Source organism: Neophocaena asiaeorientalis, unplaced genomic scaffold (assembly GCF_003031525.2).
Source record: "Neophocaena asiaeorientalis asiaeorientalis breed wild unplaced genomic scaffold, Neophocaena_asiaeorientalis_V1.1 scaffold327, whole genome shotgun sequence".
Taxonomy (NCBI): domain Eukaryota; kingdom Metazoa; phylum Chordata; class Mammalia; order Artiodactyla; family Phocoenidae; genus Neophocaena; species Neophocaena asiaeorientalis.
The window spans coordinates 7459816-7487111 of record NW_020174560.1 but is presented as its reverse complement, the minus strand read 5'-3'; the positions used below and the strand labels follow the sequence as shown (position 1 = coordinate 7487111).

The 27296-nt window shown below is 46.6% G+C and overlaps 3 protein-coding genes across 7 annotated transcripts in view; all 3 read right to left on the bottom strand.

Moving 5' to 3' along the window:
- MRM1 (mitochondrial rRNA methyltransferase 1) overlaps nucleotides 1-4196 on the bottom strand; it is a 19472-nt gene extending 15276 nt beyond the window's left edge. For 2 of the 4 annotated variants that reach the window (XR_003004886.1, XR_003004885.1), the window contains exons 1-5: nucleotides 3466-4196; nucleotides 3171-3264; nucleotides 1225-1357; nucleotides 1003-1122; nucleotides 611-798 (exon numbers count right to left, since the gene is read on the bottom strand). Coding sequence is in view for 2 of the 4 variants with exons in the window: in XM_024757687.1 (XP_024613455.1) it covers nucleotides 653-798; nucleotides 1003-1122; nucleotides 1225-1357; nucleotides 3171-3264; nucleotides 3466-4028 (1056 nt within the window). In the remaining 2 variants the exon portion in view is untranslated. Of the gene's footprint in view, nucleotides 1-50; nucleotides 799-1002; nucleotides 1123-1224; nucleotides 1358-3170; nucleotides 3265-3465 lie in introns of those variants that run through there. The other 2 variants (XM_024757687.1, XM_024757688.1) reach the window with 2 other exon arrangements.
- An 859-nt stretch (nucleotides 4197-5055) lies between these two features.
- Nucleotides 5056-13367, bottom strand: DHRS11 (dehydrogenase/reductase 11). Its single transcript, XM_024757523.1, is given in 8 exon segments — nucleotides 5056-5704; nucleotides 5833-5898; nucleotides 6097-6189; nucleotides 6816-6945; nucleotides 7583-7677; nucleotides 10019-10228; nucleotides 13007-13312; nucleotides 13314-13367. Coding segments are annotated over 8 exon segments (996 nt in total). The 3' UTR covers nucleotides 5056-5662.
- A 2091-nt stretch (nucleotides 13368-15458) lies between these two features.
- The window catches only part of GGNBP2 (gametogenetin binding protein 2), a 29853-nt gene continuing 18015 nt past the window's right edge, over nucleotides 15459-27296 (bottom strand). Inside the window, exons 7-14 of one of the 2 annotated variants that reach the window (XM_024757575.1) lie at nucleotides 23646-23855; nucleotides 22436-22610; nucleotides 21103-21282; nucleotides 18961-19108; nucleotides 18483-18608; nucleotides 18252-18400; nucleotides 17130-17378; nucleotides 15459-16096 (exon numbers count right to left, since the gene is read on the bottom strand). In XM_024757575.1, coding sequence (XP_024613343.1) covers nucleotides 15893-16096; nucleotides 17130-17378; nucleotides 18252-18400; nucleotides 18483-18608; nucleotides 18961-19108; nucleotides 21103-21282; nucleotides 22436-22610; nucleotides 23646-23855 — 1441 coding nt within the window. In that variant the 3' untranslated portion in view covers nucleotides 15459-15892. Of the gene's footprint in view, nucleotides 16097-17129; nucleotides 17379-18251; nucleotides 18401-18482; nucleotides 18609-18960; nucleotides 19109-21087; nucleotides 21283-22435; nucleotides 22611-23645; nucleotides 23856-27296 lie in introns of both variants that reach the window. The other variant, XM_024757576.1, reaches the window with a different exon arrangement.

Here is a 27296-nt window from a genome sequence, read left to right as displayed (position 1 = left end):
CCTCAGGTGGCTGTGAAGGCCGCCAGAATACTATGGACCAAAGAGCGAGGCTGCCACCTAATGGAGAAATCAGATATAATGGCTCACTGGTTGAGGGCCTGCTGGATACCAGGTGATGTTTTATTGGATTCTCACAACAGCCCTGTGAGAGAGGTGGAGACAAGGGCCCCCAGACACAAAAAGATGAAGCCACGTGCGCAAGGCCCCAGTAGGGCAGGGTTTGAGCCTGGATTTGCACCTGTCTGGCCCGCAAGAGAGCCCCGGGCTTCCCTCTACATTCTCACGCTGGTCCAAGAGGAAGAGGACCCCTGGACTGGGCCGCTTGATTCCCTTCTGATGTCTGAACTTCCCCTTGACTTCCAGGCAGGGCCTGGAAAGAAAGAGACCCTCTGTCCCAGCACAGCCTGGAAATTAACAAGCTGCCATCTCCAATTGCAAGTCCAAAGCCAAAATGGAAAACTGAACTTCCTCTGGTCTCCACCACAAAGCTCCCAGCCCCGGGAGAGCGGTTTATAAACATGGGCCTGGGTGCACATACTCAGGCAAGAAGGCAAGAGACCCCAGCACATTCAAGCGTGTGGATGTGTGTGCCCCCACAGCACACACACACCTCGGACGGTCCAAGTCAGCCCCCGTCTTGCCTCTCTTTTTCTCATCCCGAGGACAGTCCTGGGTGCTGAGCCACTCTGGGCACTTCAGACGAGGCCGAGGGATCTTGGGGGCCTTGAAGAGGTTGCTCTCTCTTCCCTTCCACCGGGAAACCCGTCCTCTGGCTGCAAATGGAGTGAAGAAGAATTCCTGCACAGACAGAAGGACAACGATGGAGAAGAGGAGGGACCATGTGCCAGGCACTCCCTCACCTCATCCTTAAGAGGATGTAGGTATTTTCCTCATTTGGCACATAAAGCAACAGAGACACAGAAAGACTGAGAAACTTGTTTAGGATGAACCAGCTGTACATGTGTGATTAAAGGGAGAGAAGTAAGGGGAGTGGAGACTCACCTGCAGCCACGGAGACATTTAAGGATTCGAGTCCAGGAGGCAGCTGCCGGCCGGGCCGGATGCTAAGGAGAAGCTGGCAGGAGGCCTGCACCTCCCGGGACAGACCAGAGCCCTCATTCCCTGCAGGGTACGGGGGCCAGAGGGTTAGGGAGGCCCCAGCTGTTCACACAGGCACTCAGAAAATGCACGTTTGAGCACAGAAAAGCAGGGGCATCCACCTACCCAGCACTAAAAGAGTAGGCCGGTCCCAGAGGAACTCCAAGCAATTAGTGATGGGGATCTCAGAAGACAGGGAGATCTCAGGCCCCGGGCAGCCCACCGTGCCAGCCACGAGCCAGCCCTGCCGGGATTTGGCCTGAAACAGGGAAGAAGAAATCATGCTCGTTCACCAAACCTTCATCAGAGCCCCGGCCTTGCCCATATATTCATTCCCTCACTGATCCACTAGATTCAGTCAGTAGTTATTAAGCACCTAGAACGGGCAGGTTCTGTTCTAGGCACTCGCATAAGGCAATGAACAAAACAGGCCCAAATCCCATCCTCGTAGAAGGGTGGTCAGGGAATGCCTCACTGAAGTGACATTTGAATGCAGACCTGAAGGAGGTGAGGGAGCACCACGTAGACATCTGGGGGAGGAATATTCTAGGCAGAGATCAGTAAGTGCAAAGGCCCAGAGGCGGGTGCTTACCTGGCATGCATGAGGAACAGCAGAACAAGGTGGCCAGTGGAAAGGGAGCCACTGAGACAGGAGAGGAAACAAAGGGCCACGTGAGGTAGGACCTCAAAAGCCACTGGAAGGCCTTTGGCTTTTACTCTGAGAGATGCAAAGGCTTTGAAAGTTTTTTGAGCAGAGAACTAGTAACATGGTCTGACTTATGTCTCTACAGAATCACTCTATGTTGAGAGCCACTAGCAGAAACAAGCAGACCAGTTAGGTTTCTGCAATGATACATGCTAGAGATGATGGTGTTGGACCAGAGTGGTAACAGTGGAGATGGTGAGAAATGGTGAGAATGTGGAAATAACATCAAGGTAAAAACAAAAGGATATGCCAACAGGTGGGACATGGTGAGAGTAGGAAGAATCAAGGAGGGTGCCAAGGTTTTGGGGCGGAAACAACCAAAGGCATAGAGGAGTTGCCATCAATTGAGCTGGGTAAGTCTGCAAAAGGAACAGGAACAACATTTGGAAATCTTGTTTGAAATGACCATAAGACAGAAAAAAAGAGCTGTTGAGCAGGCAACTACATATGTAAATCTGAGGTTCAGGAGCAAGATCCAGGAGGGATCCAAGTTTGGGAGGCATTCGAATATAGATGGCATTTAAAGCCATCAGATTGGATGCGGCCAACAAGAAATGAATATATACAGAAAAGAGATCCAAGGGCTGTGACTTGGGAGCCCTGGGAGAGGATGGTCAGGGAAGCTGCTAAATACAGGGCAGTACTGCCCCCTTGTGTCCAGCAAGGGAAGCACAGCTGAAGAAAAATGTGTATGGACCAGGAGAGGGGTTTTACTAATACTTAGGTTTGCCCCTTCCTTCTTAGGTATCGAAGTGGTTTTTTTGGTGGTGGTGGTGGTTTTGAGGGTTTCTTTTGTTGCTTTGTTTCTTCGCTTGTGGGAGGGACGAGGGGAAAGGCATAGACTAGTCCCTGTTCAGGTTGCCTTTCAGGCCGCGCCCCTCCTGGAGGAACCAGGAGCCATCTGTTCCTCACAGCTGAGCATTTACTGAATACCTGCTTACTGGGCAGTGAGGCACTGCGTACACCCGCAGGAGGCGCAAAGATGTACGCCTCGGAAGGGAGTGCAGTAAAAGTCCCTAACATCAGATTCTGCTCCGTGCGTGTGCGCTTTCCTTTTTTTTGGCCGCGCCGCGGGGCGTGTGGGATCTTAGACTCCGACCGCGGATGGAACCCGCCCCCCCTGAATTTGAAGCGCGGAGTCTTAACCACTGGACTGCCAGGGAAGTCCTACCATGTGTGTTTTTTAAAACTCCGGATCTTTCTCTTCCTAAAGGGATTTAGAAGGATGTAGGAAGCGATACCAACACGCCCTCTTCTCTCCCTTTCGTCCATCAGCTGCTAGCTGGGGGCCCTTGGAGAGACTTAACTTGGCTCATTTCTTCTCCTTTACTGACACCCCGCCTCCCCTCCTTCTCCGCGCCATTACCTGTAAAAAACCGGCCAGGTCATCAGTGGAGAACACGTCCATCACCTCCATAGCCCCGGCGCTGGCCTTGCTGACTACAGGACTGAGCGGGCAGCTGCAAGGTTTCCCCATGCCACCGTATGAGGCTGGGTGATCTCAAGCCCGGTGCCGTGCCCTCCCCCCAGCCTCCCAGAGTTAGGGGTGAGAATTTTGGCGTTGGGGAGGCCTGGCTGAGGGACCACCCAAGGGTCAAGGTGCTTAGGAACTCGGCTGCGCCTCCAAAGTGGGGCACACGGGGAATAAGGGGAGGCCATGCCTGTTTCTCCGGCTGGTGATGACTTTATCCACTCCGAGAAAGTGAGCGGAGCGCAGCACGGCCCCAAGATTCCGGGGATCCTGTAGCCCCTCGAGGACGAGCCACAGCTGCTGGGGGTCGTCTCCTGGCCGAGCCTCCCCGGCCTCAGCCCAGGGTCGGGGCCGCAGCGGGCTCACTTCCATGCAGACGCCCTGGTGGACCTGGTAGCGGCACAGGACGTCCAGCTTCCGCCGACTGGGCCGCAGAACCGGGATGTCCCGCGCCTCAGCCGCGCGCAGCAGCTCGGCCCGCTCCCCCTGCAGCCGGGACCTACCGGCCTGGAGCAGGAGCCGGGCCACGCGGCGGCGGGCGGCCCGCAGAGCCAGAAGACACGGGGACAAGCCAAACAGAAGCTCCAGCCCCCCGGCCGGCCGCGGAGTCGGCGCCAGGTCATCCAGGAGCAGGCGGCTTAGCTCCTCCCCGCCGGGCCGCGCCCCACGCCCCGACGCTTGGGAGAAAGGACGCGTGAGGAGGCGACCGCAGCAATGCCAGGTCGCGCCCCCGACGGCCGAGAGCAGTGCCATGGTCGATGCCCCAGCTGCGTCCTCAGGAGTGGTCAACCCCGCTGGGGCGCGCTCTCAGGCCCCGAAAGCGGGTGAAGGGGACCCGAAGGCTGCTCCCGGCCCACCCGCTCAGATACAGGAAAGGCCAGGATTCCCAGTCGTGTGCTGGCCAGGACCCGGCCGCGGAACTTAAGCCCCTCCCGGCCCCGACGTGAGCCACTCCGCTTCCGCGTTCGGACGGCCCCGCCCCCGGCCTGGAGCCGCACGGCGCATGCCCACAGCGCCCCCTGCAGGGCCGGCTGAGCGACGACTTCCACCGCCCAGTCACTGGCCCGAGGGGTGCTCGCCGGGGAGCTGACCCTACTGTGGGCTGCGTTCTGCACCCTTCAAGGTCCCAGGAGGCTGGAGGACCTCATTTACCCTGGTTCCAGCAAAGGACACTTTAAGGGGATGTATTGGCTTTCCTATTCAACCTGGTTAGTCGTGGTGACTCCCTCCCCACATCCGGTCCTCCACCGGGCGCTGGTGACTTTCCTCAGAAGATTCTCCCACATCCAGCCCCTCCTCTACACCTCCATTGCCTGTCAAACCATCGGCACCCGTCAGCAGGACCCCACCAATAACTTCCTGTGCCATGGTGCTGATTCTCTAAGTGACAGCTCTGTGCCTGACCTGCACCTGCTGACAAACCAACCCATGCCCTTGGCCCACAGGTAATGGCCAGACTCCTTGCTCAGCACTCAGACCTCCGGGGGATCCAGGCAAGGAGCTACCTTTTCAACCCCACCTCACTCCTGCACTAAGTTCTGTGCTGTTCCCACAACACTGCATGCTCTTCCAGGCCTCCCCGCCTTGCAAGCCCTGTTGTCTTCTTTTCTGGCAGGCAAACTCCTACCCATTTTCAGGACCCAGCTCAAAGGTAATCCACACTCCACGAGTGATGCCCCCAATCCATCCACCTTCCCACTCTCCTGGAAGAAACTCTGAGACACAACCATTCCTGATCACAGCAAGGGGGAAGACCTGAAAGACACTTCTGAAGCCAAGGCAGGTTGTCGTAGTTTTTCTTTTTTAATGATCACAGTGAAACCACATGGGAGGCAGGCCCTGGTACTCTGCTGCCATAGAGTGGAGTGAGGACCCCACCGGAGGCTGAGAAGCCACAGTGGAGCTGGAGAACTGGGACGGGGAATAGATGGGGTGGGGGGTGGGATGCAGGGAAAGGAGGAAGCCCAGAGCCCTGAAAGCCATTCAGACGGAAGGTGAGGGCTTCCCTCTGCCGCCTCATCCTGAAGGGACAGGGGTGGGGTGCAAGAAGATAGGGGAAAGCCCCACTTTTGGCCACAGCCCCTTTCCCAGGTCAAAGGGAAGAGACCAAGGACAGCAAACAAAGGCCAAGGAGCCCAAGAAGGAGACCAAGAATGAATCAGTAGGGAAAACAATCAGGGACACCACCTCCTCTCCCCTGCCCATTTTTCAAATTTGGTGGAAACAATTTGACAAGATTATATGAAATCTCAAACAAGTTTTCTAGCCCCTGCTGGGGGTGGGGAAAGGAAGTGGAATCCAAGGGTCCAGAAATCAACACCCCAAATCCAGAGGCAGGTGCCAAGCCTTGAGGGGCAGGGAGGGAAGGAGGAGCTCCCCACAGGAAACTAGGTCACCTGCTCCGTGGGCCTCATCTGGATGTCTCCGATCTGCAGAAGGCACAAGGCTTGAGGCAGCCAGCCAGGACCCTCTCCCCACCCCCTTAAAGCCTCCCTGCTCTTCTCCTCTGGGGACGGTCGGGCTCCTCCGGGGGATGGACATCCAAGGCCAGACTCACCTGGACATGTGGCGGGGTGCTGAGGACATAGATGACAGCCTTGGCCACATCCTCAGGTTTGAGACACTGAGAGCACCAGGGGAAAGGGGTGAGATGAGGGCAGGATGGATCCAAGTCCCCTCCCACCACTGAGGTCCTCTCCAGCACCGCCATTCCCACCCCCACCCTGCAGGAGGGGCGACAGGCTGGCTAGAACGGTGAGGTCTAAAGGCCAGGGTTCCCTCTGCCTTCATTTAGGAAGTGAATGGCTTCACTGGGCCCCACCTTCATGTGTTCATAGGTGGCAGCTGCCTTCTCAGGGTCCTTGTCATGGAGTTTGAAGGCGAATTGTGTCTCCACCACTCCTGGAGAGATGCACTGGGCCAACAGAGACAGCCTGCTCAGGAGCTGAGCCCCAGGCCTTGGGGAGGTTGCAGAGAAAGGATGGAAGCCAAAGGGCCCCAGCTTCACAGTGATGGCTGCCCGATGTCCAGCAGCCACCTCCTCCCTCCAAAGCTGCCACTGGGGATTATCAGAATGATTCCTACCAGCTACAGAGCCATTACTATAAGCCAGGTCAGTTTTACAAAGTGGTGTCCCTTAAAACCTCATAACCTGAGAGGTATTATCATCTCCATTTTACAGATGAGAAGACTGAGGTTTGGGGAGGTTGAGCGAGTCACCCAAGGTCATACAGCCTTCAAGGGAAGAGCCCAGAGTCCCACTTTCCAGCCGTGGTTTCCCACAATCCCTTGCTTTCCCTCAGTCTCACCCCACCATGTTCCCTTCAGGTCACCCGCCTCCCACCTCAAAGTCTGAGAAATGCGGGAACTCAGGTACTCAGCAGGGCCATGCAAGTAGCAGCAGAGCCCAGTAGATGTGGGCCCAGTACAGACCCGGGAGCTCTAAGCAGTACAGCCAGGACATGGGCCCCCGGGCCGCGAGTGTGTGGGGTGAGCGGGCCTGTGCCTCTCAACCCCCACCAGGGTCAGGCCACCCCTCACCGTGGCTCGGATGTGGGTCTGGGCCTCCCGAAGCTCTTGCCTCAGCCCCTCTGTCAGCGCAGTGACGGCGTACTTGGTAGCACTGTAGAAATGGGCCACGGACTGGGGTGGCACTTGGTGGCCAGACATGCTGGGTGGAAGGAAGGAAGGGGAAAGGAGAGAGTGAAGCAGTGCCCCCTGCTGTACCAGCCAACCCCACCCCCTGGACGCCTTCTAAACGGGACCTCCAGAGGCCATCCTCAGGGCCACTGGCCCGGCTTCTGTAATTCAAGCAGCGTCTATGAGCCCCACTCTTCCTAGAAGTCCTCCCTACACCGACCACAGCATTCACTCTCCAGTCCACGCAGGTTGTCAAAACTCTCTCGATTTCATCTGTGTGTTCTCTGATGTGGTTCTATTGGGAGATCTGTGGGACAGAGGCCACGTCTCCAGGGGCTCCCCAGTGACAGAGACTGTGCAGTCTTTGTGCCACGAGGTGAGGTTCATGCTGCGGCCTGAGGAATGGAGAACCTCAGTCCCAGGAGAGCCCCCAGGCTTCAGCTGCAAAGGGGCTGAGCTACCCCTTCCAGCCAGCTAGGGGCTGGCATTTAACACATACTATTCTTCCCCTCACCACAGTCGTGCCACTTGGATATTAACTGGGTGTTAAATCCCTGCTTTACCACCCAGGAAACTGATGTCCAAAGAGGTCAAATGAGCCGCAGCAGACCACCCAGCTTGGAGGGTGCGTGGTTATCTGAACTCTAGCCCTCAGCCACCGGCCGCACCTGTTGATGTTAATGATGTGCCCGTCATCCACCTTCCGCTCCCTCATGGACTGGTAGGCTTCCCGTGTGCAGATGCTGAGGGCCAGCACGTTCACCTGCAGGCCAGAGGGGCAATGGGGTGTCTCCAGCTTGGGCCCATCTGAGCAGGTGATGGAGCCACAGAGCACCCTGCGGTTGCGGGGGCAGGTGGCATCCAAAACAAGAGTCCAGATCCTACCAGAGACCAATGAAGGGGACAGGGCACCTGGCTTTAGGTTCCTCCCCCTCAAGTCACCAGCCCCAGCTGACAGCAGAGGAAGCACCTCTCCCTGGACGATGCCCCCCAAACGCACCCAGGAACCCTCCCTGTCTTGGCCGTCTCCTGTGCAAACAGCAGGACCTCTACCTTAGGGACTCATCTCCTTTCTTCTCCAAATGCCCTACTCTTCACTGGCTCACCTCTCTCCTAAACAGCCTAAAATCCATCCAAAAAAGACTTTAAAAATCTTGCTCCTCAGGACAGATCTTAGCTTCTCCCCACCTTACCCACTAGTCTCTGTGCCTTTCCTGTCCCTCCCTTGAGACTACAGTGGAGAGGAGAAGGCCTGATCCTCCTTCATTCCACGCCTTCCTTTAACCTCTGTTCCACCTGTAAGACTAGGCAGAGACTCTTCAGAGCGTGGGGTAACTTGTCACAGGATGGCAAGGGACGTCCCAAGGGCATGGGGGCTTCCTGCCTTCCTTGGCCCCCTCCCACTCCTGCTCCTCTGGCAGAGGTGACCCCAGATCCCCGCCCTTCCTGGAGCAGAGGCCTGAAGAAGTGTCGCTGCTCTAAAGCTCCTGCCCAGCCCCACCCCTTTAGCCTCACCCAAGATAAAGCTTTCAGCAGGTTTTCGCTCTCTCCTCTGGAGAAGAGAGGAGACCAGCCGGAAGATTAGATGTTTCTCTTTATCGGGTGTCAGAGCCAGGCATCAGGACAAATACTCGGTGTAAACCTGCCCCAGCATTCACAGCAGGACATAAGAGGTTTCCAGCCCTGCTTCTGGTCCTCTTAACAATGTGGGTTTCTGGGGCAGAGAACTGAGCTCCTGAGGACGGATGGATGGAGTAAGAGAAACAGATCCCCTTGGGCCAGGGGAGTGGATTCTCCTAGGTACAGGGGTCAGGGGTTCCCTGTGTGTTCAATGATGTGGTTCTATTGGGAGATGCCTCATAAGACGATCCTAAGAGAATTACATAGTGTTCAAGCTGAAAGGGGTCTCAGGGATTTAATATACGTGCCTCACTTTACAGATGGGTAAGCTGAGGCCCAGGTTTAAAGACTCCCTTACTGCAGGTGACGACCACAACTCGGATCTCCCAGAAGGCTCTCTGAGGGCTAAGGCAGTGCTTCATCTCCCGTTTATTGTTTCAACTTCCATTGCATATTTCTGGGCCCAAGCACCTGTTAGGTGCTAAATCTATTGTGAGCACGTGTGAAAAGGATTGTGAGGGGAAAGAAGCATCCCATTTACACAACGCTTTCAACTTCTCAGAATATTTTCATACCCCAATATTGCCTCACAATACAGTCTAGAAGTTGAAAACCCATGTCCAGAAGGCTGTGTTTGGTCCACACATGGTTTTGAAACATTTTAAAATTCACTTCCAATATGTATTGGAAGGTTTCATATATTCAAAAATTATCTGTGGAGTGTTTGCAGGCTGAGGCTATGACAGAGAGTAAAATAGACAAACCTCCTTGCCCTCCTGGAGCTGAGGTTTTGGTGAATGGAAGGAGTGAGGTTCCACGTGAAAATCTAGGTCCCCTCTGCTCTCAGAGAAGTCACAGGATCTGCCCGCACTGCCCAGACTGCAGCGCAGCCACCCCCAGACATCCATGTGCTTTCCCATATGACCCGCCTCCCTCCTTTACAGTACCTACCCAGCCCCAGGGGACACTGGAGTTCGTGACCCCAGATATTGATGGTCTAGGTGTGTTTCATCCCGATTAAATGTGACAAGACTGAAGCTCAGACAGTGTAACTACCTGCCTGAAGCCACATAGTTACTGGCGGGGCTGTGAGATCATCAGCTTCTTCATCTCCTGTCTCTCGGTCCCTTTTCTTCCCATAAGACCACGGTCCCAAGCACTCAGCACAGTGCCGACACTTGGGGACGTTCAACCGAGCAGTTCTCTCCCCTATCCGTATCTCTTCCAATAGAAAGAAATCAGCCTAGACTTTAAGAACTGCCCCCAGGGGCTCAAAGGAAAGAAGAATGAAAAAGACATGGCCATTCATCCACTCTCTCTCCTTCAGGGGAGGAGAAGCAGGGGAGAGTGCCCCAGGTAGGAAACTGAAGGCCCCTCTCAGTAGATGTCTATCCCCAGCAGCCCCCTGGCTCCTGGCTCCCCGCTCTTCTCCCAGCCTCTCCCCCATCCCTGTCATCCCCAAGCCACAGGCCTGCAGCCCTTACATTGAACATGTCCTTCCAACCGCTGGTGCTGCCTGAGAGCAGGGTGTCAGGCCGGGCCAAGCCAGCGTTGTTGATACAGATGTCCACACCACTGTGCTGAGAGCGGACCGCCGAGAACATGGAGAGGATGTCCTCCTCATTTGACAGGTCACATCTGTAGGGCATCAGAGTCCCGGGGTAGCCTGCACTCTTACATTCGGCAGCCAGCTCCTATGAAACCCAACAGGGGTCTAATTGAGGTAAGCCGCTCACTCCACGCCTCCCCACCCAGAGATAACCTCCCACCGGTGTCACTGCTCACAGAACTCTCGCCTTTGGTGGCCAACTTGCAGCCACAGAGATGTTGGGACTGCCCATCCCCAAAGCGTGTCCTCTTTGGTCAAAGTCCCAGGGGTGGGGGGTGGTGAGAGCACTCCCTGAGGGAGGGAGGGGAGGCTGAGACCATCCATGGAGGAACCTGAGGGATAAACTCGAGTCTTCAGGTCTAAAAGGGGAGAAGGGCTGAGGCTGTGAGTGTGTCAGGGAAGGGGCCCAGGGATCCTGGGAATGGAGTGATATCTCTTTTCTGACTCCCAATAGGAACACACCTCCGCTCGTAGGGGAGATGCAAGCCTCCCCCAGCCCCCTGCTGCTTCTGCCGGGTGCCAAGAGTCACTGAGCTGGTTACACCAGGGCCTCGATTCTCTTCTCTCCCTTCACTCCATCCAGTCCCTCCCAGAAGGGCTTATATCTAAACTATCGCCCTCCCTCCACAAACTGCAGCCAGGTGGCTCAGAGTCCTCACACGTACTTTTCAGTTGAGCCCAACTGCCAGTCTCCCCTCACTCCGTCTATAGAAAGGGTCAGGAAGTCGGGACGGATTCTTTCTCTCTGACCCACGGTGCACCACCCTCCACCCCAAAGTTTCTCTGGATATTATGAGCCAAGCCAGGTGGCAGGTGACATTGGGTACCCCTGTGCTTTGCCAGGGTCCTCAAGACACTGAGGATCCCTGAGAGAGAAAGATCTGAGAAAGACGGGCCATCGAGAGATGGCTATGAGGGAAGCTGCCATTCAGAATCAGGAAGAAAACAAGCTATGTGGTAGCCTTGGAGGCCAGTGACTGGGCACCCGACCTCGTGAAGGTGACTATGTACATGTGTGGGAGGGAGAGGGTTGGCGGGTGCAGGGTGCCCTAGAGGAAGGCCGGCTTGGCCAGCCGCCCTGGAACACCTTCCTTCTCCCAGACCAAGCTGAGAGTAAAGGGCCGGGTCAGGTGACCTAGGAAATTCTTTTCTGCTTTAACTTTCCAAGAGCTTAAGAGGTACAGTCCTCAGGGACCCAGAAGTCCCCTTTCACCTGATTTCACCTACTCACGACCACCTCAGGAAATAGGGCTTCTCGCTGTAGGAGGCCAGAGCTCAAATTTTGTTTTAGTATCGATGAATGAGTGAATCAACCAATCCATAGAAGCAGACCGTGGCCAAAGAAGCCTGGAATTCTCCCCTCCCCTGGCATTCAACTTCTCCCTTCCTCCTCTGGACTCAAAGCCCTGCAGGAAAGCCAGAATGGAGGGACTCCCTGTCACTGCCTTCTATGCTCTACCTGTCCTCATCTATCCTCAAAAATGACCCGAAATCATGTCAGTCCCATCACAGCAGAACCATCCTTCCCTCATTAAAGGAGATACCCTGGGGCTGAGTGATCAGCCTGGGGATCTCCTTTGGGCTCAGGGACCCCTTTCCTGGCTGGTTTGGGGTCGGGAGGTGGTAGGAAGAGAAGGCAAGAGTGGCTTTAGAATTAGGGAATCAAGTGGTCTAATCCCTGGTCTGATCCTCTAGGCTCCAAAGTGCGGGCTGGGCCCTGAGCGCCTCAGGAAAGGAGAAAGGGAGGGGCAGAGTGGGGCAACAGTATAGCTAGGTGACCTTGGGACTATCTAGGAGGCTATAAAGTGCACCTTTGGTCAGCAGCAGGGCGGAGGGGGGGGGAACTGGGGGGAACCGTCCTCCTTCCGGTACACCTTCCCGCTCTGCCCCCACCCAAGGCCTCCTCACCCTTTCCCAGCCCAGGGACTTTGAGCAAGGGTGGAGAGAAAGCTAAGCACTAGCTCAATCCCTGAGAGGGGTCTTGCCAGGGGCAAATCCAAAGTGATCCTATGATGGAAATTGCTTGTATTCTTCCTCCCTGCTCCAACATAGCCAACTTCATTTCAGTTTTCTCTGAGCTCTTATCGCTCACAACTCTTGGGGCTCCCAACCCATGTTAAGAGAAAAACCAGGAGGTTCAGTTCCACAATGCTTTGTCCCCCAGGGCTCACATGTTCAATGCCCCATTTCACCTAGTCAGTCCCACCTGGGACAGTGAGATTGCAGAAAGGTCTACCTATATATCCCATTTGTCCCTTATGTCCATCGGGTAGGAGCTAACCCTCACATTTCGGGGGAAGATGGAGCTGAGCCTCTTCGGAAAAGTTCCACTCCCACCCCAACCCCACTCGCAGTCCTGGGTGAAAATGATCATGATCAAAACCTGCTCACTTTGCTTGGCTTTGTGGGCTAGGTCTGGGGACCAGAAGAAGCAGTCCAGTAGGCAACTTAGCCACTGAGGCGGGAAAGCTTACTTTACTTCTCCCTGGCTTAGCCCCTGATCTCTGGCTTCTCCCTTTCTCAGCCAACCCGGGCATGCAAGTCGGAGAGAAGGAGAAAGATGCCAGTAAGTCAGAGATTTGGTGACTGGAGTAGAGGCTGTCAGGAGAAAAGGCTCCTTAAAAGACTGGACTTTGAAAAGCGAAGGTGAAGTCCTGCCCTGAGGGGTCCAAAAGCACCTAGGTCCCCTCCACCTAGGCATCCGTCTCTCTTGCCCCTGAGCCTGCTGCAAGTGACCCTGGGGTGGCGGGCAAGTGAGGGCAGCGTGACAGCTTGGCTCCGACCACTCCCCATCCCCCACCTGGACCCTAGCGCGGCCTAAACGACGCCACCCAGAGCGACCCTTTTCCCAGCAGGGCCTTACCTCGATGTTGCTCACGGTGCGGGCACAACCCACCACCTTCAGTCCCTGCTGGACCAGGGCTCGGGCCACGGCCGCGCCGACGCCCCCCGAGGCTCCCGTCACCAGTGCCAGCCGGTCACGCCACCGCTCCATGCCGGCCCTGGCCAGGGTCCCGAGCCGCCCGCCCACTTCACTTGGGGAGCCGAGCACTTGGATCGCAGAGCTCCGCCCCGGGTCGTAGGGACCCGACCACTCTCCAGTCACCACCGCGGCAACCGCCCCCGACCTGCCCCAGTCAGAGCTGCGCCTGGACCTGCCTCCACTCACTCTGGCTTGCCTCCGCCCCCGGCTCCACCCTCCGCTGCTCCGCAAATGGCCACATCCCGCCGGAGGACCAACAGCGGCCTGGCCACCCCGCCCCCTGCGCATGCATTGAGGGCACGACCCCGCCCCCTCCGGCCCCGCCCAGTCTGCGCCGGGAGGAAACCGCTCTTCGCGGGACAAGGCCGGAGGGTGCTGGGAGCTCGCGGTCCTGCTTTCCTGGTGAGCTCCCACCCTCCGGAGAGGAAAACGAAGTTTCGCGGGGGCTTGCACCAGGCCCGAGAACGCACGTACTCCTGCCTCCTGCTCGGTCTGCCTTCCCTGTTCCTGACCCCTAAGGCCAGGAAGAGAAATTAAGGGCACTTAAGGTGACTCCAACGCCTGCCTAAGCCAGCCGGTGGCTGATGGGAAGGATTCAGCTCAGAAAGGGCTGAGTGTCTCAGCTATCAACGCTGGGTGACCTTGGGAGGGGCTTTCAACCCTACCTGACCCCTTGGCCTTACTAACCAAGGAGAACTGATGGTTAAAAATGCAAAGACCCCCAAGTACACGGGTATTGGGGGGGTTGTGTCCCTAATGGCCTACAGTCTACAACTTTCCTAAGCCTTCCCACTCCCATTGGAGCAAATGTATCACGGTGTATGTAAGAGATTAAAGCAATAGCTAACATTTATTGAGTGCTTACTGTGTGACAGGCACTTTTATAAGCACTTTAAATATATTAATATGCCCAAGAGCCATATGAGATAGTACCTATTAACACTTTCATTTTATAGACCATACTGAGACAAATGTGAAGCCTGGCTTGGATGGCAAGCAGTCCAGTATTAGGCCAGGGGATGTGCTCCTAAACTGCCTTCACTCCACTCTCCTTTGTCTCTTCTTAGGTTGTTGGTTCTGTCCAAAGTAGAACTCACTTTTCTGACCACTAAGGATATTCCATCAAAGCATGAAAACTGCCTCACTTCTGCATTCTTTATATAGCCATCCTTCCAAAGAGAAAACATCTCTGCATAACTACTGGAATCCTGTTACTGCAAGCAATGGAATAATCAGTGAATGTGGCTGGTTTATTCATTCAACAAGCACTCCTGTGTTTGGCCCCAGAGGCAAAGATTAAAACAAAATAAAACTAGCCGTTGCTTAATTTAGGGATCTCAAGAGAACCTGACTGCGACAGGGTGGTGGAGAGGGGTTTGGGCTCAGAGCCAAGGGCTGTGGGAGACCCTTAGTCATTTTTTATGGATTCCAGGATGAAAGCAAACAAGAGTCAGAAAGGAATGACTCACTTTATCTGCCCCAATCCCTATACAACACTTTGATTTGAAAAGACAACTCAGGGGTGGATCAAAAAAATGCCACCAACTACAAAAGTTAAATCTCACTAAGCTTCTGCTGTTGCCCATTTGAAATCTGATTAGTAGTCTGATTAAGTGGTAGAAAGCCTATAAAATTCACTCCATCCCCACCACACAGAGGTATTGACCGTCCCACTATTTGTCTGCTGCCCACCAAGTATCAACCTGTAGACACAAAACTAAGCACATGAGTTTACTGAATTATTGATTCAACCTTTTAAATGGCAGCCAAATGCTACTCCTAGGTGAATCTCTCCTTTAGTACTCAGACAGCTTGTGAAAGCAGTAAACTGTAATGCCATAGTGACCTTATTGTTGGAAACCAGATAAGGAACAGGCACTTATACAGACTGCAGTGTGGTTAGCCCTCAGTGCAGCCTTCTGCTCTCAGTTCTCTACATGCTGAGTAATTATCAGCAAACCTTTGGTTGAAATTCTGCCAAGTTTTGTTCTCATTCTTCTAGTTCAATATGAACCTCTGAATTTAAGGTGCTTTGTGTTATGTATCAGGGAACTTTATTAATAACAGCAATTAAAAGTCTCATGAGGAAGTAAGATGCTAGCCAGTATTTAAAGGTATCGCAGCAAACTTATTCTTTCAAAACAGAAGCCTGGAAACTGCTTTTCTTGGTTGTCAACTCTGATGAAGGGAAGAATTTGTCTTCAGCAATCTATCTCTCTCCTCATTTGCTCCTCATCCTCTCTAACATCAACACTGGCCAAGTACCAAGACCACAGGTGGCAAATTAAAATACTGCCACACATTAAGCAGAAACATGTACACCAAATTTTACTATGCGTATTAATAAATATTCTTTATTTTAAATTTTGCACATTGCGCTTTAACATTACATCCAAACATTTCGCAAGTGGATGTCTACTTTGTAAAACCATATATTCAGCTCATTGTCATTTCTGTACAGAAGTATAAGTACAACATTACTTTTTGCCACTAAGTTGCTTTTTAGTAAGTCTCACAGGAAGAGAAACATTTAATGAAAAGGGATGGCTGAAATCATACGGCAGGCCTGCGCAGCCACACAACTAAAGACACAAGCCTGAAGAAAGAACAAACTAAGGAGGTTACCTCCACCGTCTCCCAAAACAAGAAAGAATCACATTGATTTAAGATAAAATTTTGCCATAAGTCACTAAGAGTTTTTTTTGAAAGAGAAGGCGCAGTAGTCATCTCGAGTGTTTCAATGAAAGACAGAGCTATTTTATTTATTTAATTTGCTCCAGCCGTTGTCAACCAACCACTACAAATGGGGCTCTTGTGATCATTTAAGCGGCAGTATTTATTAAATTTCTCCTTCAGATGCTGTCGGTATTGTTCTCTATTGCTGTAGAAAGACTGGTTATTAGCCATAAATGACTGTATTTCATCTTGTGAGATAAAGATTTCCTCATCTGAAGTACATTCAGACTCATCCTGCAAATTAAAGCAGTAGTTAAGACTATGACTTAAATTAAGAATGCAAAATGCTATGGTGATGGAGGACAGAGAAAAATTAAAGCAGTCTAACCTTTAGTTTAATTGGAATGTTTACAGGATAAGCATAATGTCATTCTGTCTTACAAAGTACTAAGTAAGAATAAAAGGCAACTCAACTTGGTTTAAAACTCTGGATCTGTAATTTGTCCTAGAAGCCTACAAGCAGACTCCCAACACACTTCAGCCTTCAAAAGTGATTAGGGATGGTTACAAATAGCTACCAAACTTTAAATAACCTGACTTATCTCTGGCTGGTTCTATGTTGAAACTTTTATCTCTACACATTAAGTAAAATATAACCTTTTTTAAACTTATGAAATACATAGCATCACCATTAAACTTTACAACCATATAAAAAAGAAAAAACCTAATATTCTAAAGGATTTGGTTCCCTTGGGATCCCATAATGACTACAGAAAAGATACCACCCTTCTCCTTCTTTGCCCCTCCTCCAAGTCCCACACAAACTATGCATTGGGTCACTTGCAATCAGGTATAATTCATCTAAAGTATCAAGAATTGGAGTCAGTAATAAAAGATTTTCCAGGTTGAGTTATATGCTTTTATCCTACATGACACCTAAAGGAAGTAGCCTAGAAAGTGGGCTCTAGTTCAGATTCTATATTCTTTCCTGGTCTGGAAGGGTAGCTACCATAAATTGCCACTCAGAAAGGCAGTTTGCTTATAATAACCCTCGTCAAGGAGTCAGACTCCTGGACATAATGCTAACTCTATCCCCGTCTCCCAAGTAATCTTTTCTACCTCTGAGACAAAGGAAGACGAGGAAATGTGCTCCAGAGTAGTTAAGTGGTAGAGCAGGAATGAAGTCACCAAAAAATAATGAAATACTGCCCATAACTGCTTAAAAGCCTCCTCCCATTCCCAACATTAAACCCTCAAATACGTTCCCTCCCACATCTACCCCGTGAACAATCAGTTATCCACAAAAAGATAATCATGGCTTACTTACAAGGAGTTCAACTAAGCTCTTGGCACCTTTTCCGGAATCAGGACCAAACGACGTTTCTGTATGTTCTGCAAACTGTGGTACATTTTTCCTATGCTCAAACCAAGGCAGTGGCTGCCCACCCTTTTCAGAGGTGCAACAGCTTTCAGGATGTGTATCTTTGGTCTTGTCACGGTGAAACACTGTGTGCACGGTATTTCCTGAGGCCTCTCGATTACCTGGATCTGTAATACAGCTTCCAAGCTTTTGGATCTGAAACCACAGCAAAAGGACTTCTCAGGTAACAAGGCAGGGAATAATAGCAATTACTATTTTTTAAAGAAAAAAAGTACCCTGAGAGTGTGTTAAGATTTTAGCAGGAACACTGAATAACAGCAACAGCTGGCAGTTACTAGGCATTTACTGCACACCAAACACTATGCTAACCCACCAATATAATTTCACTTCATCTTAACAGAGCCTAATCTCACAGGGACTATTATCTACATTTCACAGATGGGAAAACAGATCAAGCAAACTGCTCAAGATTACAGAGCTAAGGGGCTTCCCTGATGGCGCAGTGGTTAAGAATCCGCCTGCCAGTGCAGGGACACGGGTTCGAGCCCTGGTCCGGGAAGATCCCACATGCCACGGGGCAACTAAGACCGTGTGCCACAACTACTGAGCCTGCGCTGTAGAGCCCGTGAACCACAGCTACTGAAGCCCACGCACGCAGACCCCATGGTCAGCAACAAAGAGAAGCCACCACAATGAGAAGCCGGCGCAGTGCAACAAGGAGTAGCCCCCGCTCACCGCAACTAGAGAAAGCCCGCGCATAGCAACGAAGAGCCAATGCAGCCAAAAATAAATAAATAAATAAATCTATTTTTAAAAAAAGATTACAGAGCTAAAAGATTAAAAACTATTATGAAAAGAATGAATTGGATTTATGACTCACATTGACTGTTGGACAAATGACCACATCAGACATACACATGCATATAAATTCACAAGATGAGCAACCAATGGAACTGCATAGGTACTCATTCTTAAAAAAAAAAAAAAAAAATCCTAGCAGCTAAGCTGCACACTTTCCACTCCAAGGAAAAGAACAAAGGTTTAAGGATTCCAGGTTATGACACTTACATGTTCATCACATTTCAACATCTTGCTTTTCTTTTTCTTCTTTTTATTTTTTCCTTTGGTGGTGTTCTCTTCAGAATTTGCCCAACATTCAACACAACTATCGCCATCATCCTCTTTATCTTCACAGTGATGAACACAGGAGTCATCACCTGCAGAAATCAATAATCTCTTATTTGGGTGTTTAAATCAGCCATGTAGCAGAAATAATTGGGAAGCTTAATCTGAACCTACCGTGTTCGTCATGATTACAAATGCCTTCAGTGCAGGCAACGTCCGAACCCTCCCGAGAACCAGTTTCACTCCCTTCCATGCTAGATGAATATCCACAATCACTACCATTACAGTGTGGCGATAAGCCTGAGAATAAATCAAGTGAGAGTTACAATTAACATGCCAATAAATATATTAAGACAAAGAATGAACCAACTGGGGACCACAGAAAAATTTCAAAATTGATGGCTTACTGAAAGTAAAAAGTGCATTAAATAATGAAAATATGATTGGAGCTTTACAATTTTTGGTTTTGTTATTATTTAACAAATCAAACACCATAAAGAAAAAGGAAATACTAAGTGTCTGACTAAATTTTATGATATTCTTAGGGCTGTAAAGCAGTTCCTAAGTTCTAAGTTACAGGATCTCTAAAAGCTCTTATATTTAAAAAAAAAAAAAAGAATAAAGAGTTAATTTTTAAAAACTATTTACTTACCTTTCTTTATTTTAGGAGACCCCAAAAGATTGCCACTGCTAGGACAGGTACATGATGTATTTTCATTGGTAACAATTACTTCTACACAACTATTACCATCTTCAGTGCTGCCACAGGCTTTGCAGCTGTTTTCTATGAAGTCTGTTTCCTTTAAGGATCAATATTAAGAGATAGTAAAAAGCTTTACCTCCATAATGGCTATATTTTAATTTTCTTAACCTAAGATAGGAGTTACAAGGTTAAAAATTGAAAAAAATTATTCTCATGAAAAATCACTAATTCATTTCAAGACCAAGAACCAACAAAAGTAAGTTAAGACTTAATGGTATCAGGGAAGTCTAGGAGAGCTATTCTCAAAGTGCAGTCTGCTAACCCCAGGTCAAAACCATTCCCTAGGTCAAAACCATTTTCATCATAACACTGAGATGTGATTTGCCTTTTTCATTGTCTTGACACTTATACTGATAATATAAAAGCAATGGTGGGAAAAGTTTCTTTAGCACAAACCAAGGCAGAGGCAACCAAGTATGTACTAACAGTCACCATATTCTTCACTTGTCAAGCACTCTCATCAGGAAATAAATAGATAAAACGATATTTCACTTATGAATGTCTTTGATGAAGCAGTAAAAATGCGAATTTTATTAAATACGAACTCATGGCGTAGAGGTCTTTTTATTACTCTGTGATAAATGGGAAGAATGCTTAAAGCACTTTTGATGCATACCAATGTATAATAGTTGTCTCAAGTAAAAGTACTTGTGCAACTGTTTAAGTTGCAAGCTAAACTAGCTGCTTTTTCCTGGAACATCAATTTCACTTGAAAGAAAGAATAAGAGACAAATTATGGTTATTCAGACTTGGATATTTAAAAGATACTTTCTCAAAAATGAATGAAATCAGGCTATCTCTTCAAGGAAAAAAATGGACAGTCAATGATACAATTCAAACTTTCAAACTACAATCAGAATTTTGAAAACTTGCATACACAAGCACAATGAGCTTGAAGCTTCCCAATACTTAAAAGACCTTTCTGATCAGATGAGTAGTGGTTTTAAGATGATTATATGATATTATATAATGAATGTCAATATCTGGAAAGATCTGCATAACTCAGTGAACCATTATCTTTCAAATGACCAATGCATGATGTTACAGAATCATGCATAAATAAAATCTATTCAAAGTGCCAAGACATACCAATGGGTTTTAATTTAAAAGTATGAAAAGGTCACTGATAAGGTGTCAGGTTCCACATTGCAACCAATCTTTAGGAAACTACCACCTGTCAAGTTATAATGCCAAAGAAGAATATCCACAACTATCTGAAAAGGTTTATATTAAAATACTCCTCCCTTTTCCTACTATATATATCTGGGTGAAGTCAGACTTTCTTCACATGCTATAACCAAGCAACATATGCTAACAGACTGAATGAGAATTTACCTGATTCCTTTTAAGCCAAATATTAAAGAGATTTACAAAAATATAAATTAATGCCACCCTTCTCAAATTTTTCTAGTTATTTTTTTAAAAATGTTCATTTTAACATATAGTGGGCTTATTATTTTTAAAAGAATAATAAATAACTTTAAATTTGTCCATTTTAATTTCTAATACACTAAATGCTGATAAGTACAACCCACATAAACAAAAGCTCACTGGGCTCCCTAATTTTTAAGAATGCAAAGAAGGGAATTCCCTGGCGGTCCAGTGGTTGGGACTCCACACTTCCAATGCAGGGGGCATGGGTTCGATCCCTGGTAGGGGAATTAGGATCCCACATGCTGCGTGGCACGGCCAAAAAAACAAAAACAAAACAAAACAGAAAAATGCAAAGGCGTCCTGAGACTGAAAGTTGAGAACTGCTCTAGGTCATGCATGGAGTTAACTTTTCACATTTGGACTATGATCTAGCAGAATACTAAGGTCATGTAATAAGTTAACTAGCCAACATTGTCTCTAGAAAACAAACACACGACATTAAAGATTTTGGTTTATACAGATTAGAGTAAGAAAAAAAGCCAATAAAGAAGCCAAAGGAGCCACATTCTGGGAAAGCACAGTAAAAGTGCTGAAATCTAGAAATAAGCTATATATTTATGAGTCAATATCAAGAAATACTACCTTCTCTTGGCTTACTTCCTTTTCATCTGCTGTTTGTAAGGGAGTAGGAATATCACATACACATTTATTTTTTCGTCTATTCTTCCGTTTTTGGCGCTTCTTTTCTTGCTTGAGTTCTCTTACTCGTTCCTCCTCTGAAAATTCTTCACAAAGTTGTTCCAATCGACTGATACCCTGTACTTTTTCCACAGTCATCTATTATAAAACAAAGCTGAGACTGAATACTGGCCCAAACTTCCCTTTATTTTCCATGGAAATTCTCACTTGTTAATTTTAAATGATATCACACACATAGAAACTGGTATTTCATGCTGCAATTTTGTCAGGTTAGTTTTCTCATTGTATGAAGAAATGGATGAATATTTACTTTGCTGTGTCTTGTCAGGCAGTCCCCACAAAGAATTTTAAATTTTAATACCTTAAATGATGACAGTCTTAAAATCTACTCAGGAAATGAATATACAACTAATTCCTACAGGAAAGGTAGACTTACACATACTCCAATTTCAAACCAGAAATATTCTAGTTTCAAATTTCAGAATTTTAACACAGCAAAGTAAATATTCATCTATTTCTTCATACAATGAGAAGACTAACCTGATTAAATGATCTAGTTTCTGAAGACACAAACATTCAAAGAGAAAAGGAATAAGAAATCTGTTCAGCAAAAACTAGCACAAACCTCCTCAGACTCCCCAGAACAGTGTTTAAAGTTCATGGATGGGCTTTTGAAAAAGGGTTTATAGCTTTCGTACCATTTTCAAAAAGGACTGGTGACCAGTTAAAGAGTTACAACCATGCCCTAGAATATAACAAAATATTCACTAGCCAAAACTTTATGTTCTACAGAGTATAACTGAAAATAATGTTACCAAATGACAAACATGAAACCCAATACCAGCATTATAAAGAGCCTTCAGTGTGCTTCTAAAAAGTAGCTCTTATATCATGGCATTCAGACACCATTTACTCCATATGATTGGAAAGAAGCAGGCAAACTGGGACTCATTAAATGTTTCTAATTTTGATGCTTATTTTTGGGTTGCTTTTAACTTGTCAACAGTTATGTTTCATAGCAGCTTCTCATTAAATAATCATCAATTTCAGTTTTCTACTTTCAGAATGTCTAAAAATCAAGGCTGGCAGAGGAACAGGATTAAAAAACAAAGAAAAAAATCCATAAACAACTTCTAAATTTCAGTTCCCCAGCAAACTCCTCTCCTAACCCCCCAAAAGCCATGACCAGTAGATCACAGCTAAGGCAAGGTAAGAGTGGTGATTAACATTAAGATTCAGTCCAATAACTTAACTAAGCAATCTGGACACTGAAGCAGTCCACTGTTCTTACCTCAAAACTCTTGCGTAAAGCATCAACACCAAGATAGAAAAGCATCTGCCACGTCTGCTCTTCTGCCCGTAGTTTTTGCCAGATTCGATGCAGTCTTTCATAAAGATGAATTCCCAAGCAGGTCAGAACTTCTTCTTGAGCTATATCTATTGTCTTAGCATGCCTTTCTCTTCTCCTATAAAGGAGAATAAATCACACATATTTCCTAATACCCTTAAGCTGAAACAGTAAAAGATGGATAACACCTGTGCAAGTTCAGGTTTTAAACACAGTCTGCATGCCTAGTAACAAACTAATAACAAGACAGTTATACATTCAAACTCAATGTATATATAAATACACGAGCACACATGTATAAAACCAATGAGAAATACACATGCAGGTAGAACTCAGCCTTAATATTGCTTAACTTAAGGTAATTCAGGAACTGGCCCTAAAGAGATGTTTTCCGGAGCACAGAGAAGTCATCATATGTTAAGTGTCCAGCTCAAGTAGGCATGACAGTTCACCTTCCAATTACCGTAAATGCCTGTTTGGTTTTTGTTCTTTTTTTTTGAGGAGAAAGACAATACCACCAAAGTGATTCAATCATGGGCAAAAGCCCTCTAGGTCAGTCTTCAGTAGAAGTGTTCATGAACTTCAGTGATAAAAGGAGTGTTTGTATTCTGAATGCCTAGCAGAAAGTAGGCACTCAAATGAGAGCTGATACACAAAACACAAGGGGAGGTGGGTTCAATTTATTGTGAATAACTTTTTTGATTTTCTTTTTACAACAAAGCCAGAGATAAAATTTTAGCTTCCTATATAATTTAGTAATAATATACACAGTTCATGAATTACATTCAATGAAGTATTTCTTAACCCCCTGCTGCAAAGATCTCACTTCCTATGCAAAAACCATCATTCTAAACAAAATTTAAACATGGAAACGCATGGATGGAGGGGGAAAAAAATCCCTTCTGATCATTTTCAAATGAAAATGATAAGCTATAATAATGAAAGCCAAAAAAAGCCTGCCTACTTCAAGCAACAAGGAGAAGACAACTGATCGACATTTTCTCCCTGTTTTTACTCAGTCAACTAAACGCATATTTTAAAGAAAGCAAAATCTTTACAGGCACACTTTAATTTATACATGTATCATATGTACTGAGGCAGAAGGATAAAATGAAGCAAAGCGCTAGATAGCCCATTCTAGCAAATTACATACTCATACCCTCCTGCGAACTCTGGCTCAGCACGACCCAAAAGATGTGCAATGAAGTCTGTCTCACAGCAAACATGTATGTGTCGCTCATGTGGACAGCACCGCAAGCCTTCATAAAGTGCAGCACAGTAGCCCTTCTCTTTGCTGCAATCAAGTTCACCAATAAGGATATTGTATGCTCGGAGGACTTTATTTTTGCAATCAGTGCAAAACCTGTTGAAAAGAAAAACCTCAAAATTAACAACTGGCTGTGTAATTATTTCATGAGGTATATAACAGTGTACTAGACAATGACACTCCCCTCCCGTATAGAGCATTAAAAAAAGCCTCCATACACACATTGAAAACATACACATATAAGGTAAATACACATTTAGGGATTACATGGGTATAGCTAGATCTCCATTTGCAAATGCTTTTTAAACTAGAGAAACACATGGGCCTAAAAGAATGAGGCAGATAAATACCTGTTAGTGCATAAAATACATGGCCAGAAAATATTAGTTGCCAAGGACTAGCTTATCTTCACTTCAAGAGCTATTTGTGCAGGTCAGAAAATAAAACAACAGAGGCTACCAACCAATGACTCTAGGATCCCTCTCCTTTCAGCCTCTGAAGATAGCTGGTATCTTCAGCCAGTAAACCTTGATTCAAATTTTTACATTTTAATACATCACTAGCTAAGTATGTGGGGTGGGAAGGGAAAGAAGAATGGGAAAGTGGTACATGTAATTTTTACTTTACTGGTAATTTCCAAAATGTCAAATTCTTTCCTCCAAAAGAAAATGCATGTTTCTCAACACTCAGTCATAATATAGACAACATATATGTAGAAATGTGGTTTAAACTTGACTGTACAAAATGTGGTAAAAGTACAGAAGAGCATGTGAATGTAGAAGGATGTAGAAAAGTTTTAGAAACCATTTTTTTTTAAATACAACTTTATAAACAACTGAAAATAACTCACAAATAATAGAATTATGACTACGACCGAGCAATTTACAGAGAAGTAACTGAGGGTGGTGGGCAATATATTCCACTATAAAGAGCATCAATAGTAATCAAAGAAATGCAAATAAAATCAACAGCAACATATCACATACATATAATTCACTATTCAATCAGAAAGAATAAAGCCTGGTTTCTTTATTTTTGAATTCCTGAAATAAGGAAGAATTCGGTCTGGCGAAAAAGGCAGGCTCACAATATTCGTAACTCTGAGAAGATCAGCTGTGGTGGAATGAGGAAATTTTGCTCTCTTTGATTTAGATTCATCTACCCACATGAGCTCATCTATTCCCATAGCTTCAGTCAACAGGTCTGACTCTCGACTCTACAGCTCTGCTCAAGTCTCTGTCCTTGCCTGAGGACCAGACCCATATAGAAAAAATGGGCAGCAACACAGATGTCCAAAAGGCAACACATTAAATTTGTTGTCCAAAACCAAGGGCAACACGGTTCCCTTCTTATGTTCCCTTCCAGCTGTGTTAAGAAATCACCATTCAATATGGGGATATATGCATACATATAGCTGATTAACTTTGTTATAAAGCAGAAACTAACACACCATTGTAAAGCAATTATACTCCAATAAAGATGTTAAAAAATAAATAAATAAATAAAATAAAATGCAATACAAAAAAAAAGAAATCACCATTCACACAGTCACCCAGGATGAAACCTCAGTTAATTCCAACTCCTCCTTAGGTCCTGCTTTTAGGGGTGGAGCCAACTGGTATCAATTCTTTCTAAAATTCCCTTGAAGGTCAATTCTTTTCAATTGCCTAGACAGTTTTTAAAAATGCTTAACAGGTTTCCCTGCTTCCACTCTTACTAGTTCTAATGCATCTCTCATACCAAAATAATTTTTTTAAACATATCTCATTACCTCAATCTCAGCTTAAAAAACTCCCCACTGTTTATGAATAAAGTTCAAACCCATTAAGGCCTTCAATGACTTCTCTTACCCAATCTACTATTTCCAGCCTTATTTCCCAAGATTCACCTCTCCCTTCATGGTCCCTCTACTCTACCCCGCCCCCCTATACACACCAGATATATAATGGACTTTTTTTTTTTTTAAATTGAAGTACAGTTGACTTACAATGTTGTGTTAGCTTCTGGTGTACAGCAAAGTGATTCAGATATATAAATATATATATATATTCTTTTTCATATTATTTTCCATTATGGTTTATTACAGAATATTGAATATTGTTCCCTGTGCTAGACAGTAGGACCTTGTTTATCTATTTTATATATAGTAGTTTGTATCTGCTAATCCCAAACTGCTAATTTATCCCTCCTATATTCCCTTCACCCTTCAGTAACCATAAATTTGTCTACGTCTGTGAGCCTGTTTCTGTTTTCTACGTCTGTGAGCCTGTTTCTGTTCTGTAAATGTTTCACTGTATCATATTTTAGATTCCACATACAAGTGATATCATATGGTATTTGTCTTTCTGATTTACTTCACTTAGTATGATAATCTCTAGGTCCATCCATGTTGCTGCAAATGGCATTATTTCATTCTTTTCTATGACTGAGTAGTAGTCCACCGTGTGCGTGCATGCGTGTGTGGGTGTGTGTGCATGCACGCACACAGGAAAGTTGAATTCTAGTTATGGGAATTGCAGAAGGCTTCTTTAAGGATGGACGTGAAATGAAATGAATATATGTTAAAACAGAAGCTCTAAGCCCATTTTGTAAACAGAGGCAATAATGTTGACAAGTAAAGTTAAATCATTATGTTTCACTAATGCTTAAAAAATAGAGACAGAAATATACAAAAATTAACTCAAAATGGGTTAAAGACCTAAACATTAAGACCTGAAACTATAAAAGCCCTAGAAGAAAACATAATAATGGAATAGATGATGATTTCTTGGATATGGCATCCAAAGCACAGGGAACAAAAGAAAAAATAGACAAATGAGACTATATCAAACTTAAAAACTTCTGTGTAGCAAAGGAAACAATGAATAGAGTGAAGGACAACCTATGGAATGGAGAAAATATTTACAAACCATATACTGGATAAGGGGTTAACATCCAGAATAAATAAAGAACTCTTACAACTCAATAACAAAACAAACAAAAAAAGAACCTGATTAAAAAATGGACAAAGGACATGAATAGACATTTCTCCAATGAAGATATACAAATAACTAATAAGCATATGACAAAATGCTCAACATCACTAATCATCAGGGAAATGCAAATCAAAACCACACAATATCACCTCAAACCCACTGTATGGCCACTATCAAAAAATTAGAAAATAACAAGTGTTGGCAAGGATCTGGAGAAACTGGAACCCTTGCACACTGTTGATGGGATTGTAAAATGGTGCTGCCAGCATGGCAAATATTATATTGGGTTGGCCAAAAAGTTCGTTTGGGTTTTTCTGTGACATTGTACAGAAAAACCAGAATGAACCTTTTGGCCAATCCAATAGTATAGCATTTCTTCAAAAAATTAAACACAGAGCTATCATATAATCGAGCAATCCTAGTTCTGGGAATATATACAAAAGAATTAAAAACAGGATCTCGAAGAGCTTTTTGCACACACTCATGTTCACTGCAGCACTGTTCACAATAGCCAAGATGTGGGAACAACCTAAATGTCCACAGACAGGTGAATGTGGTGTAT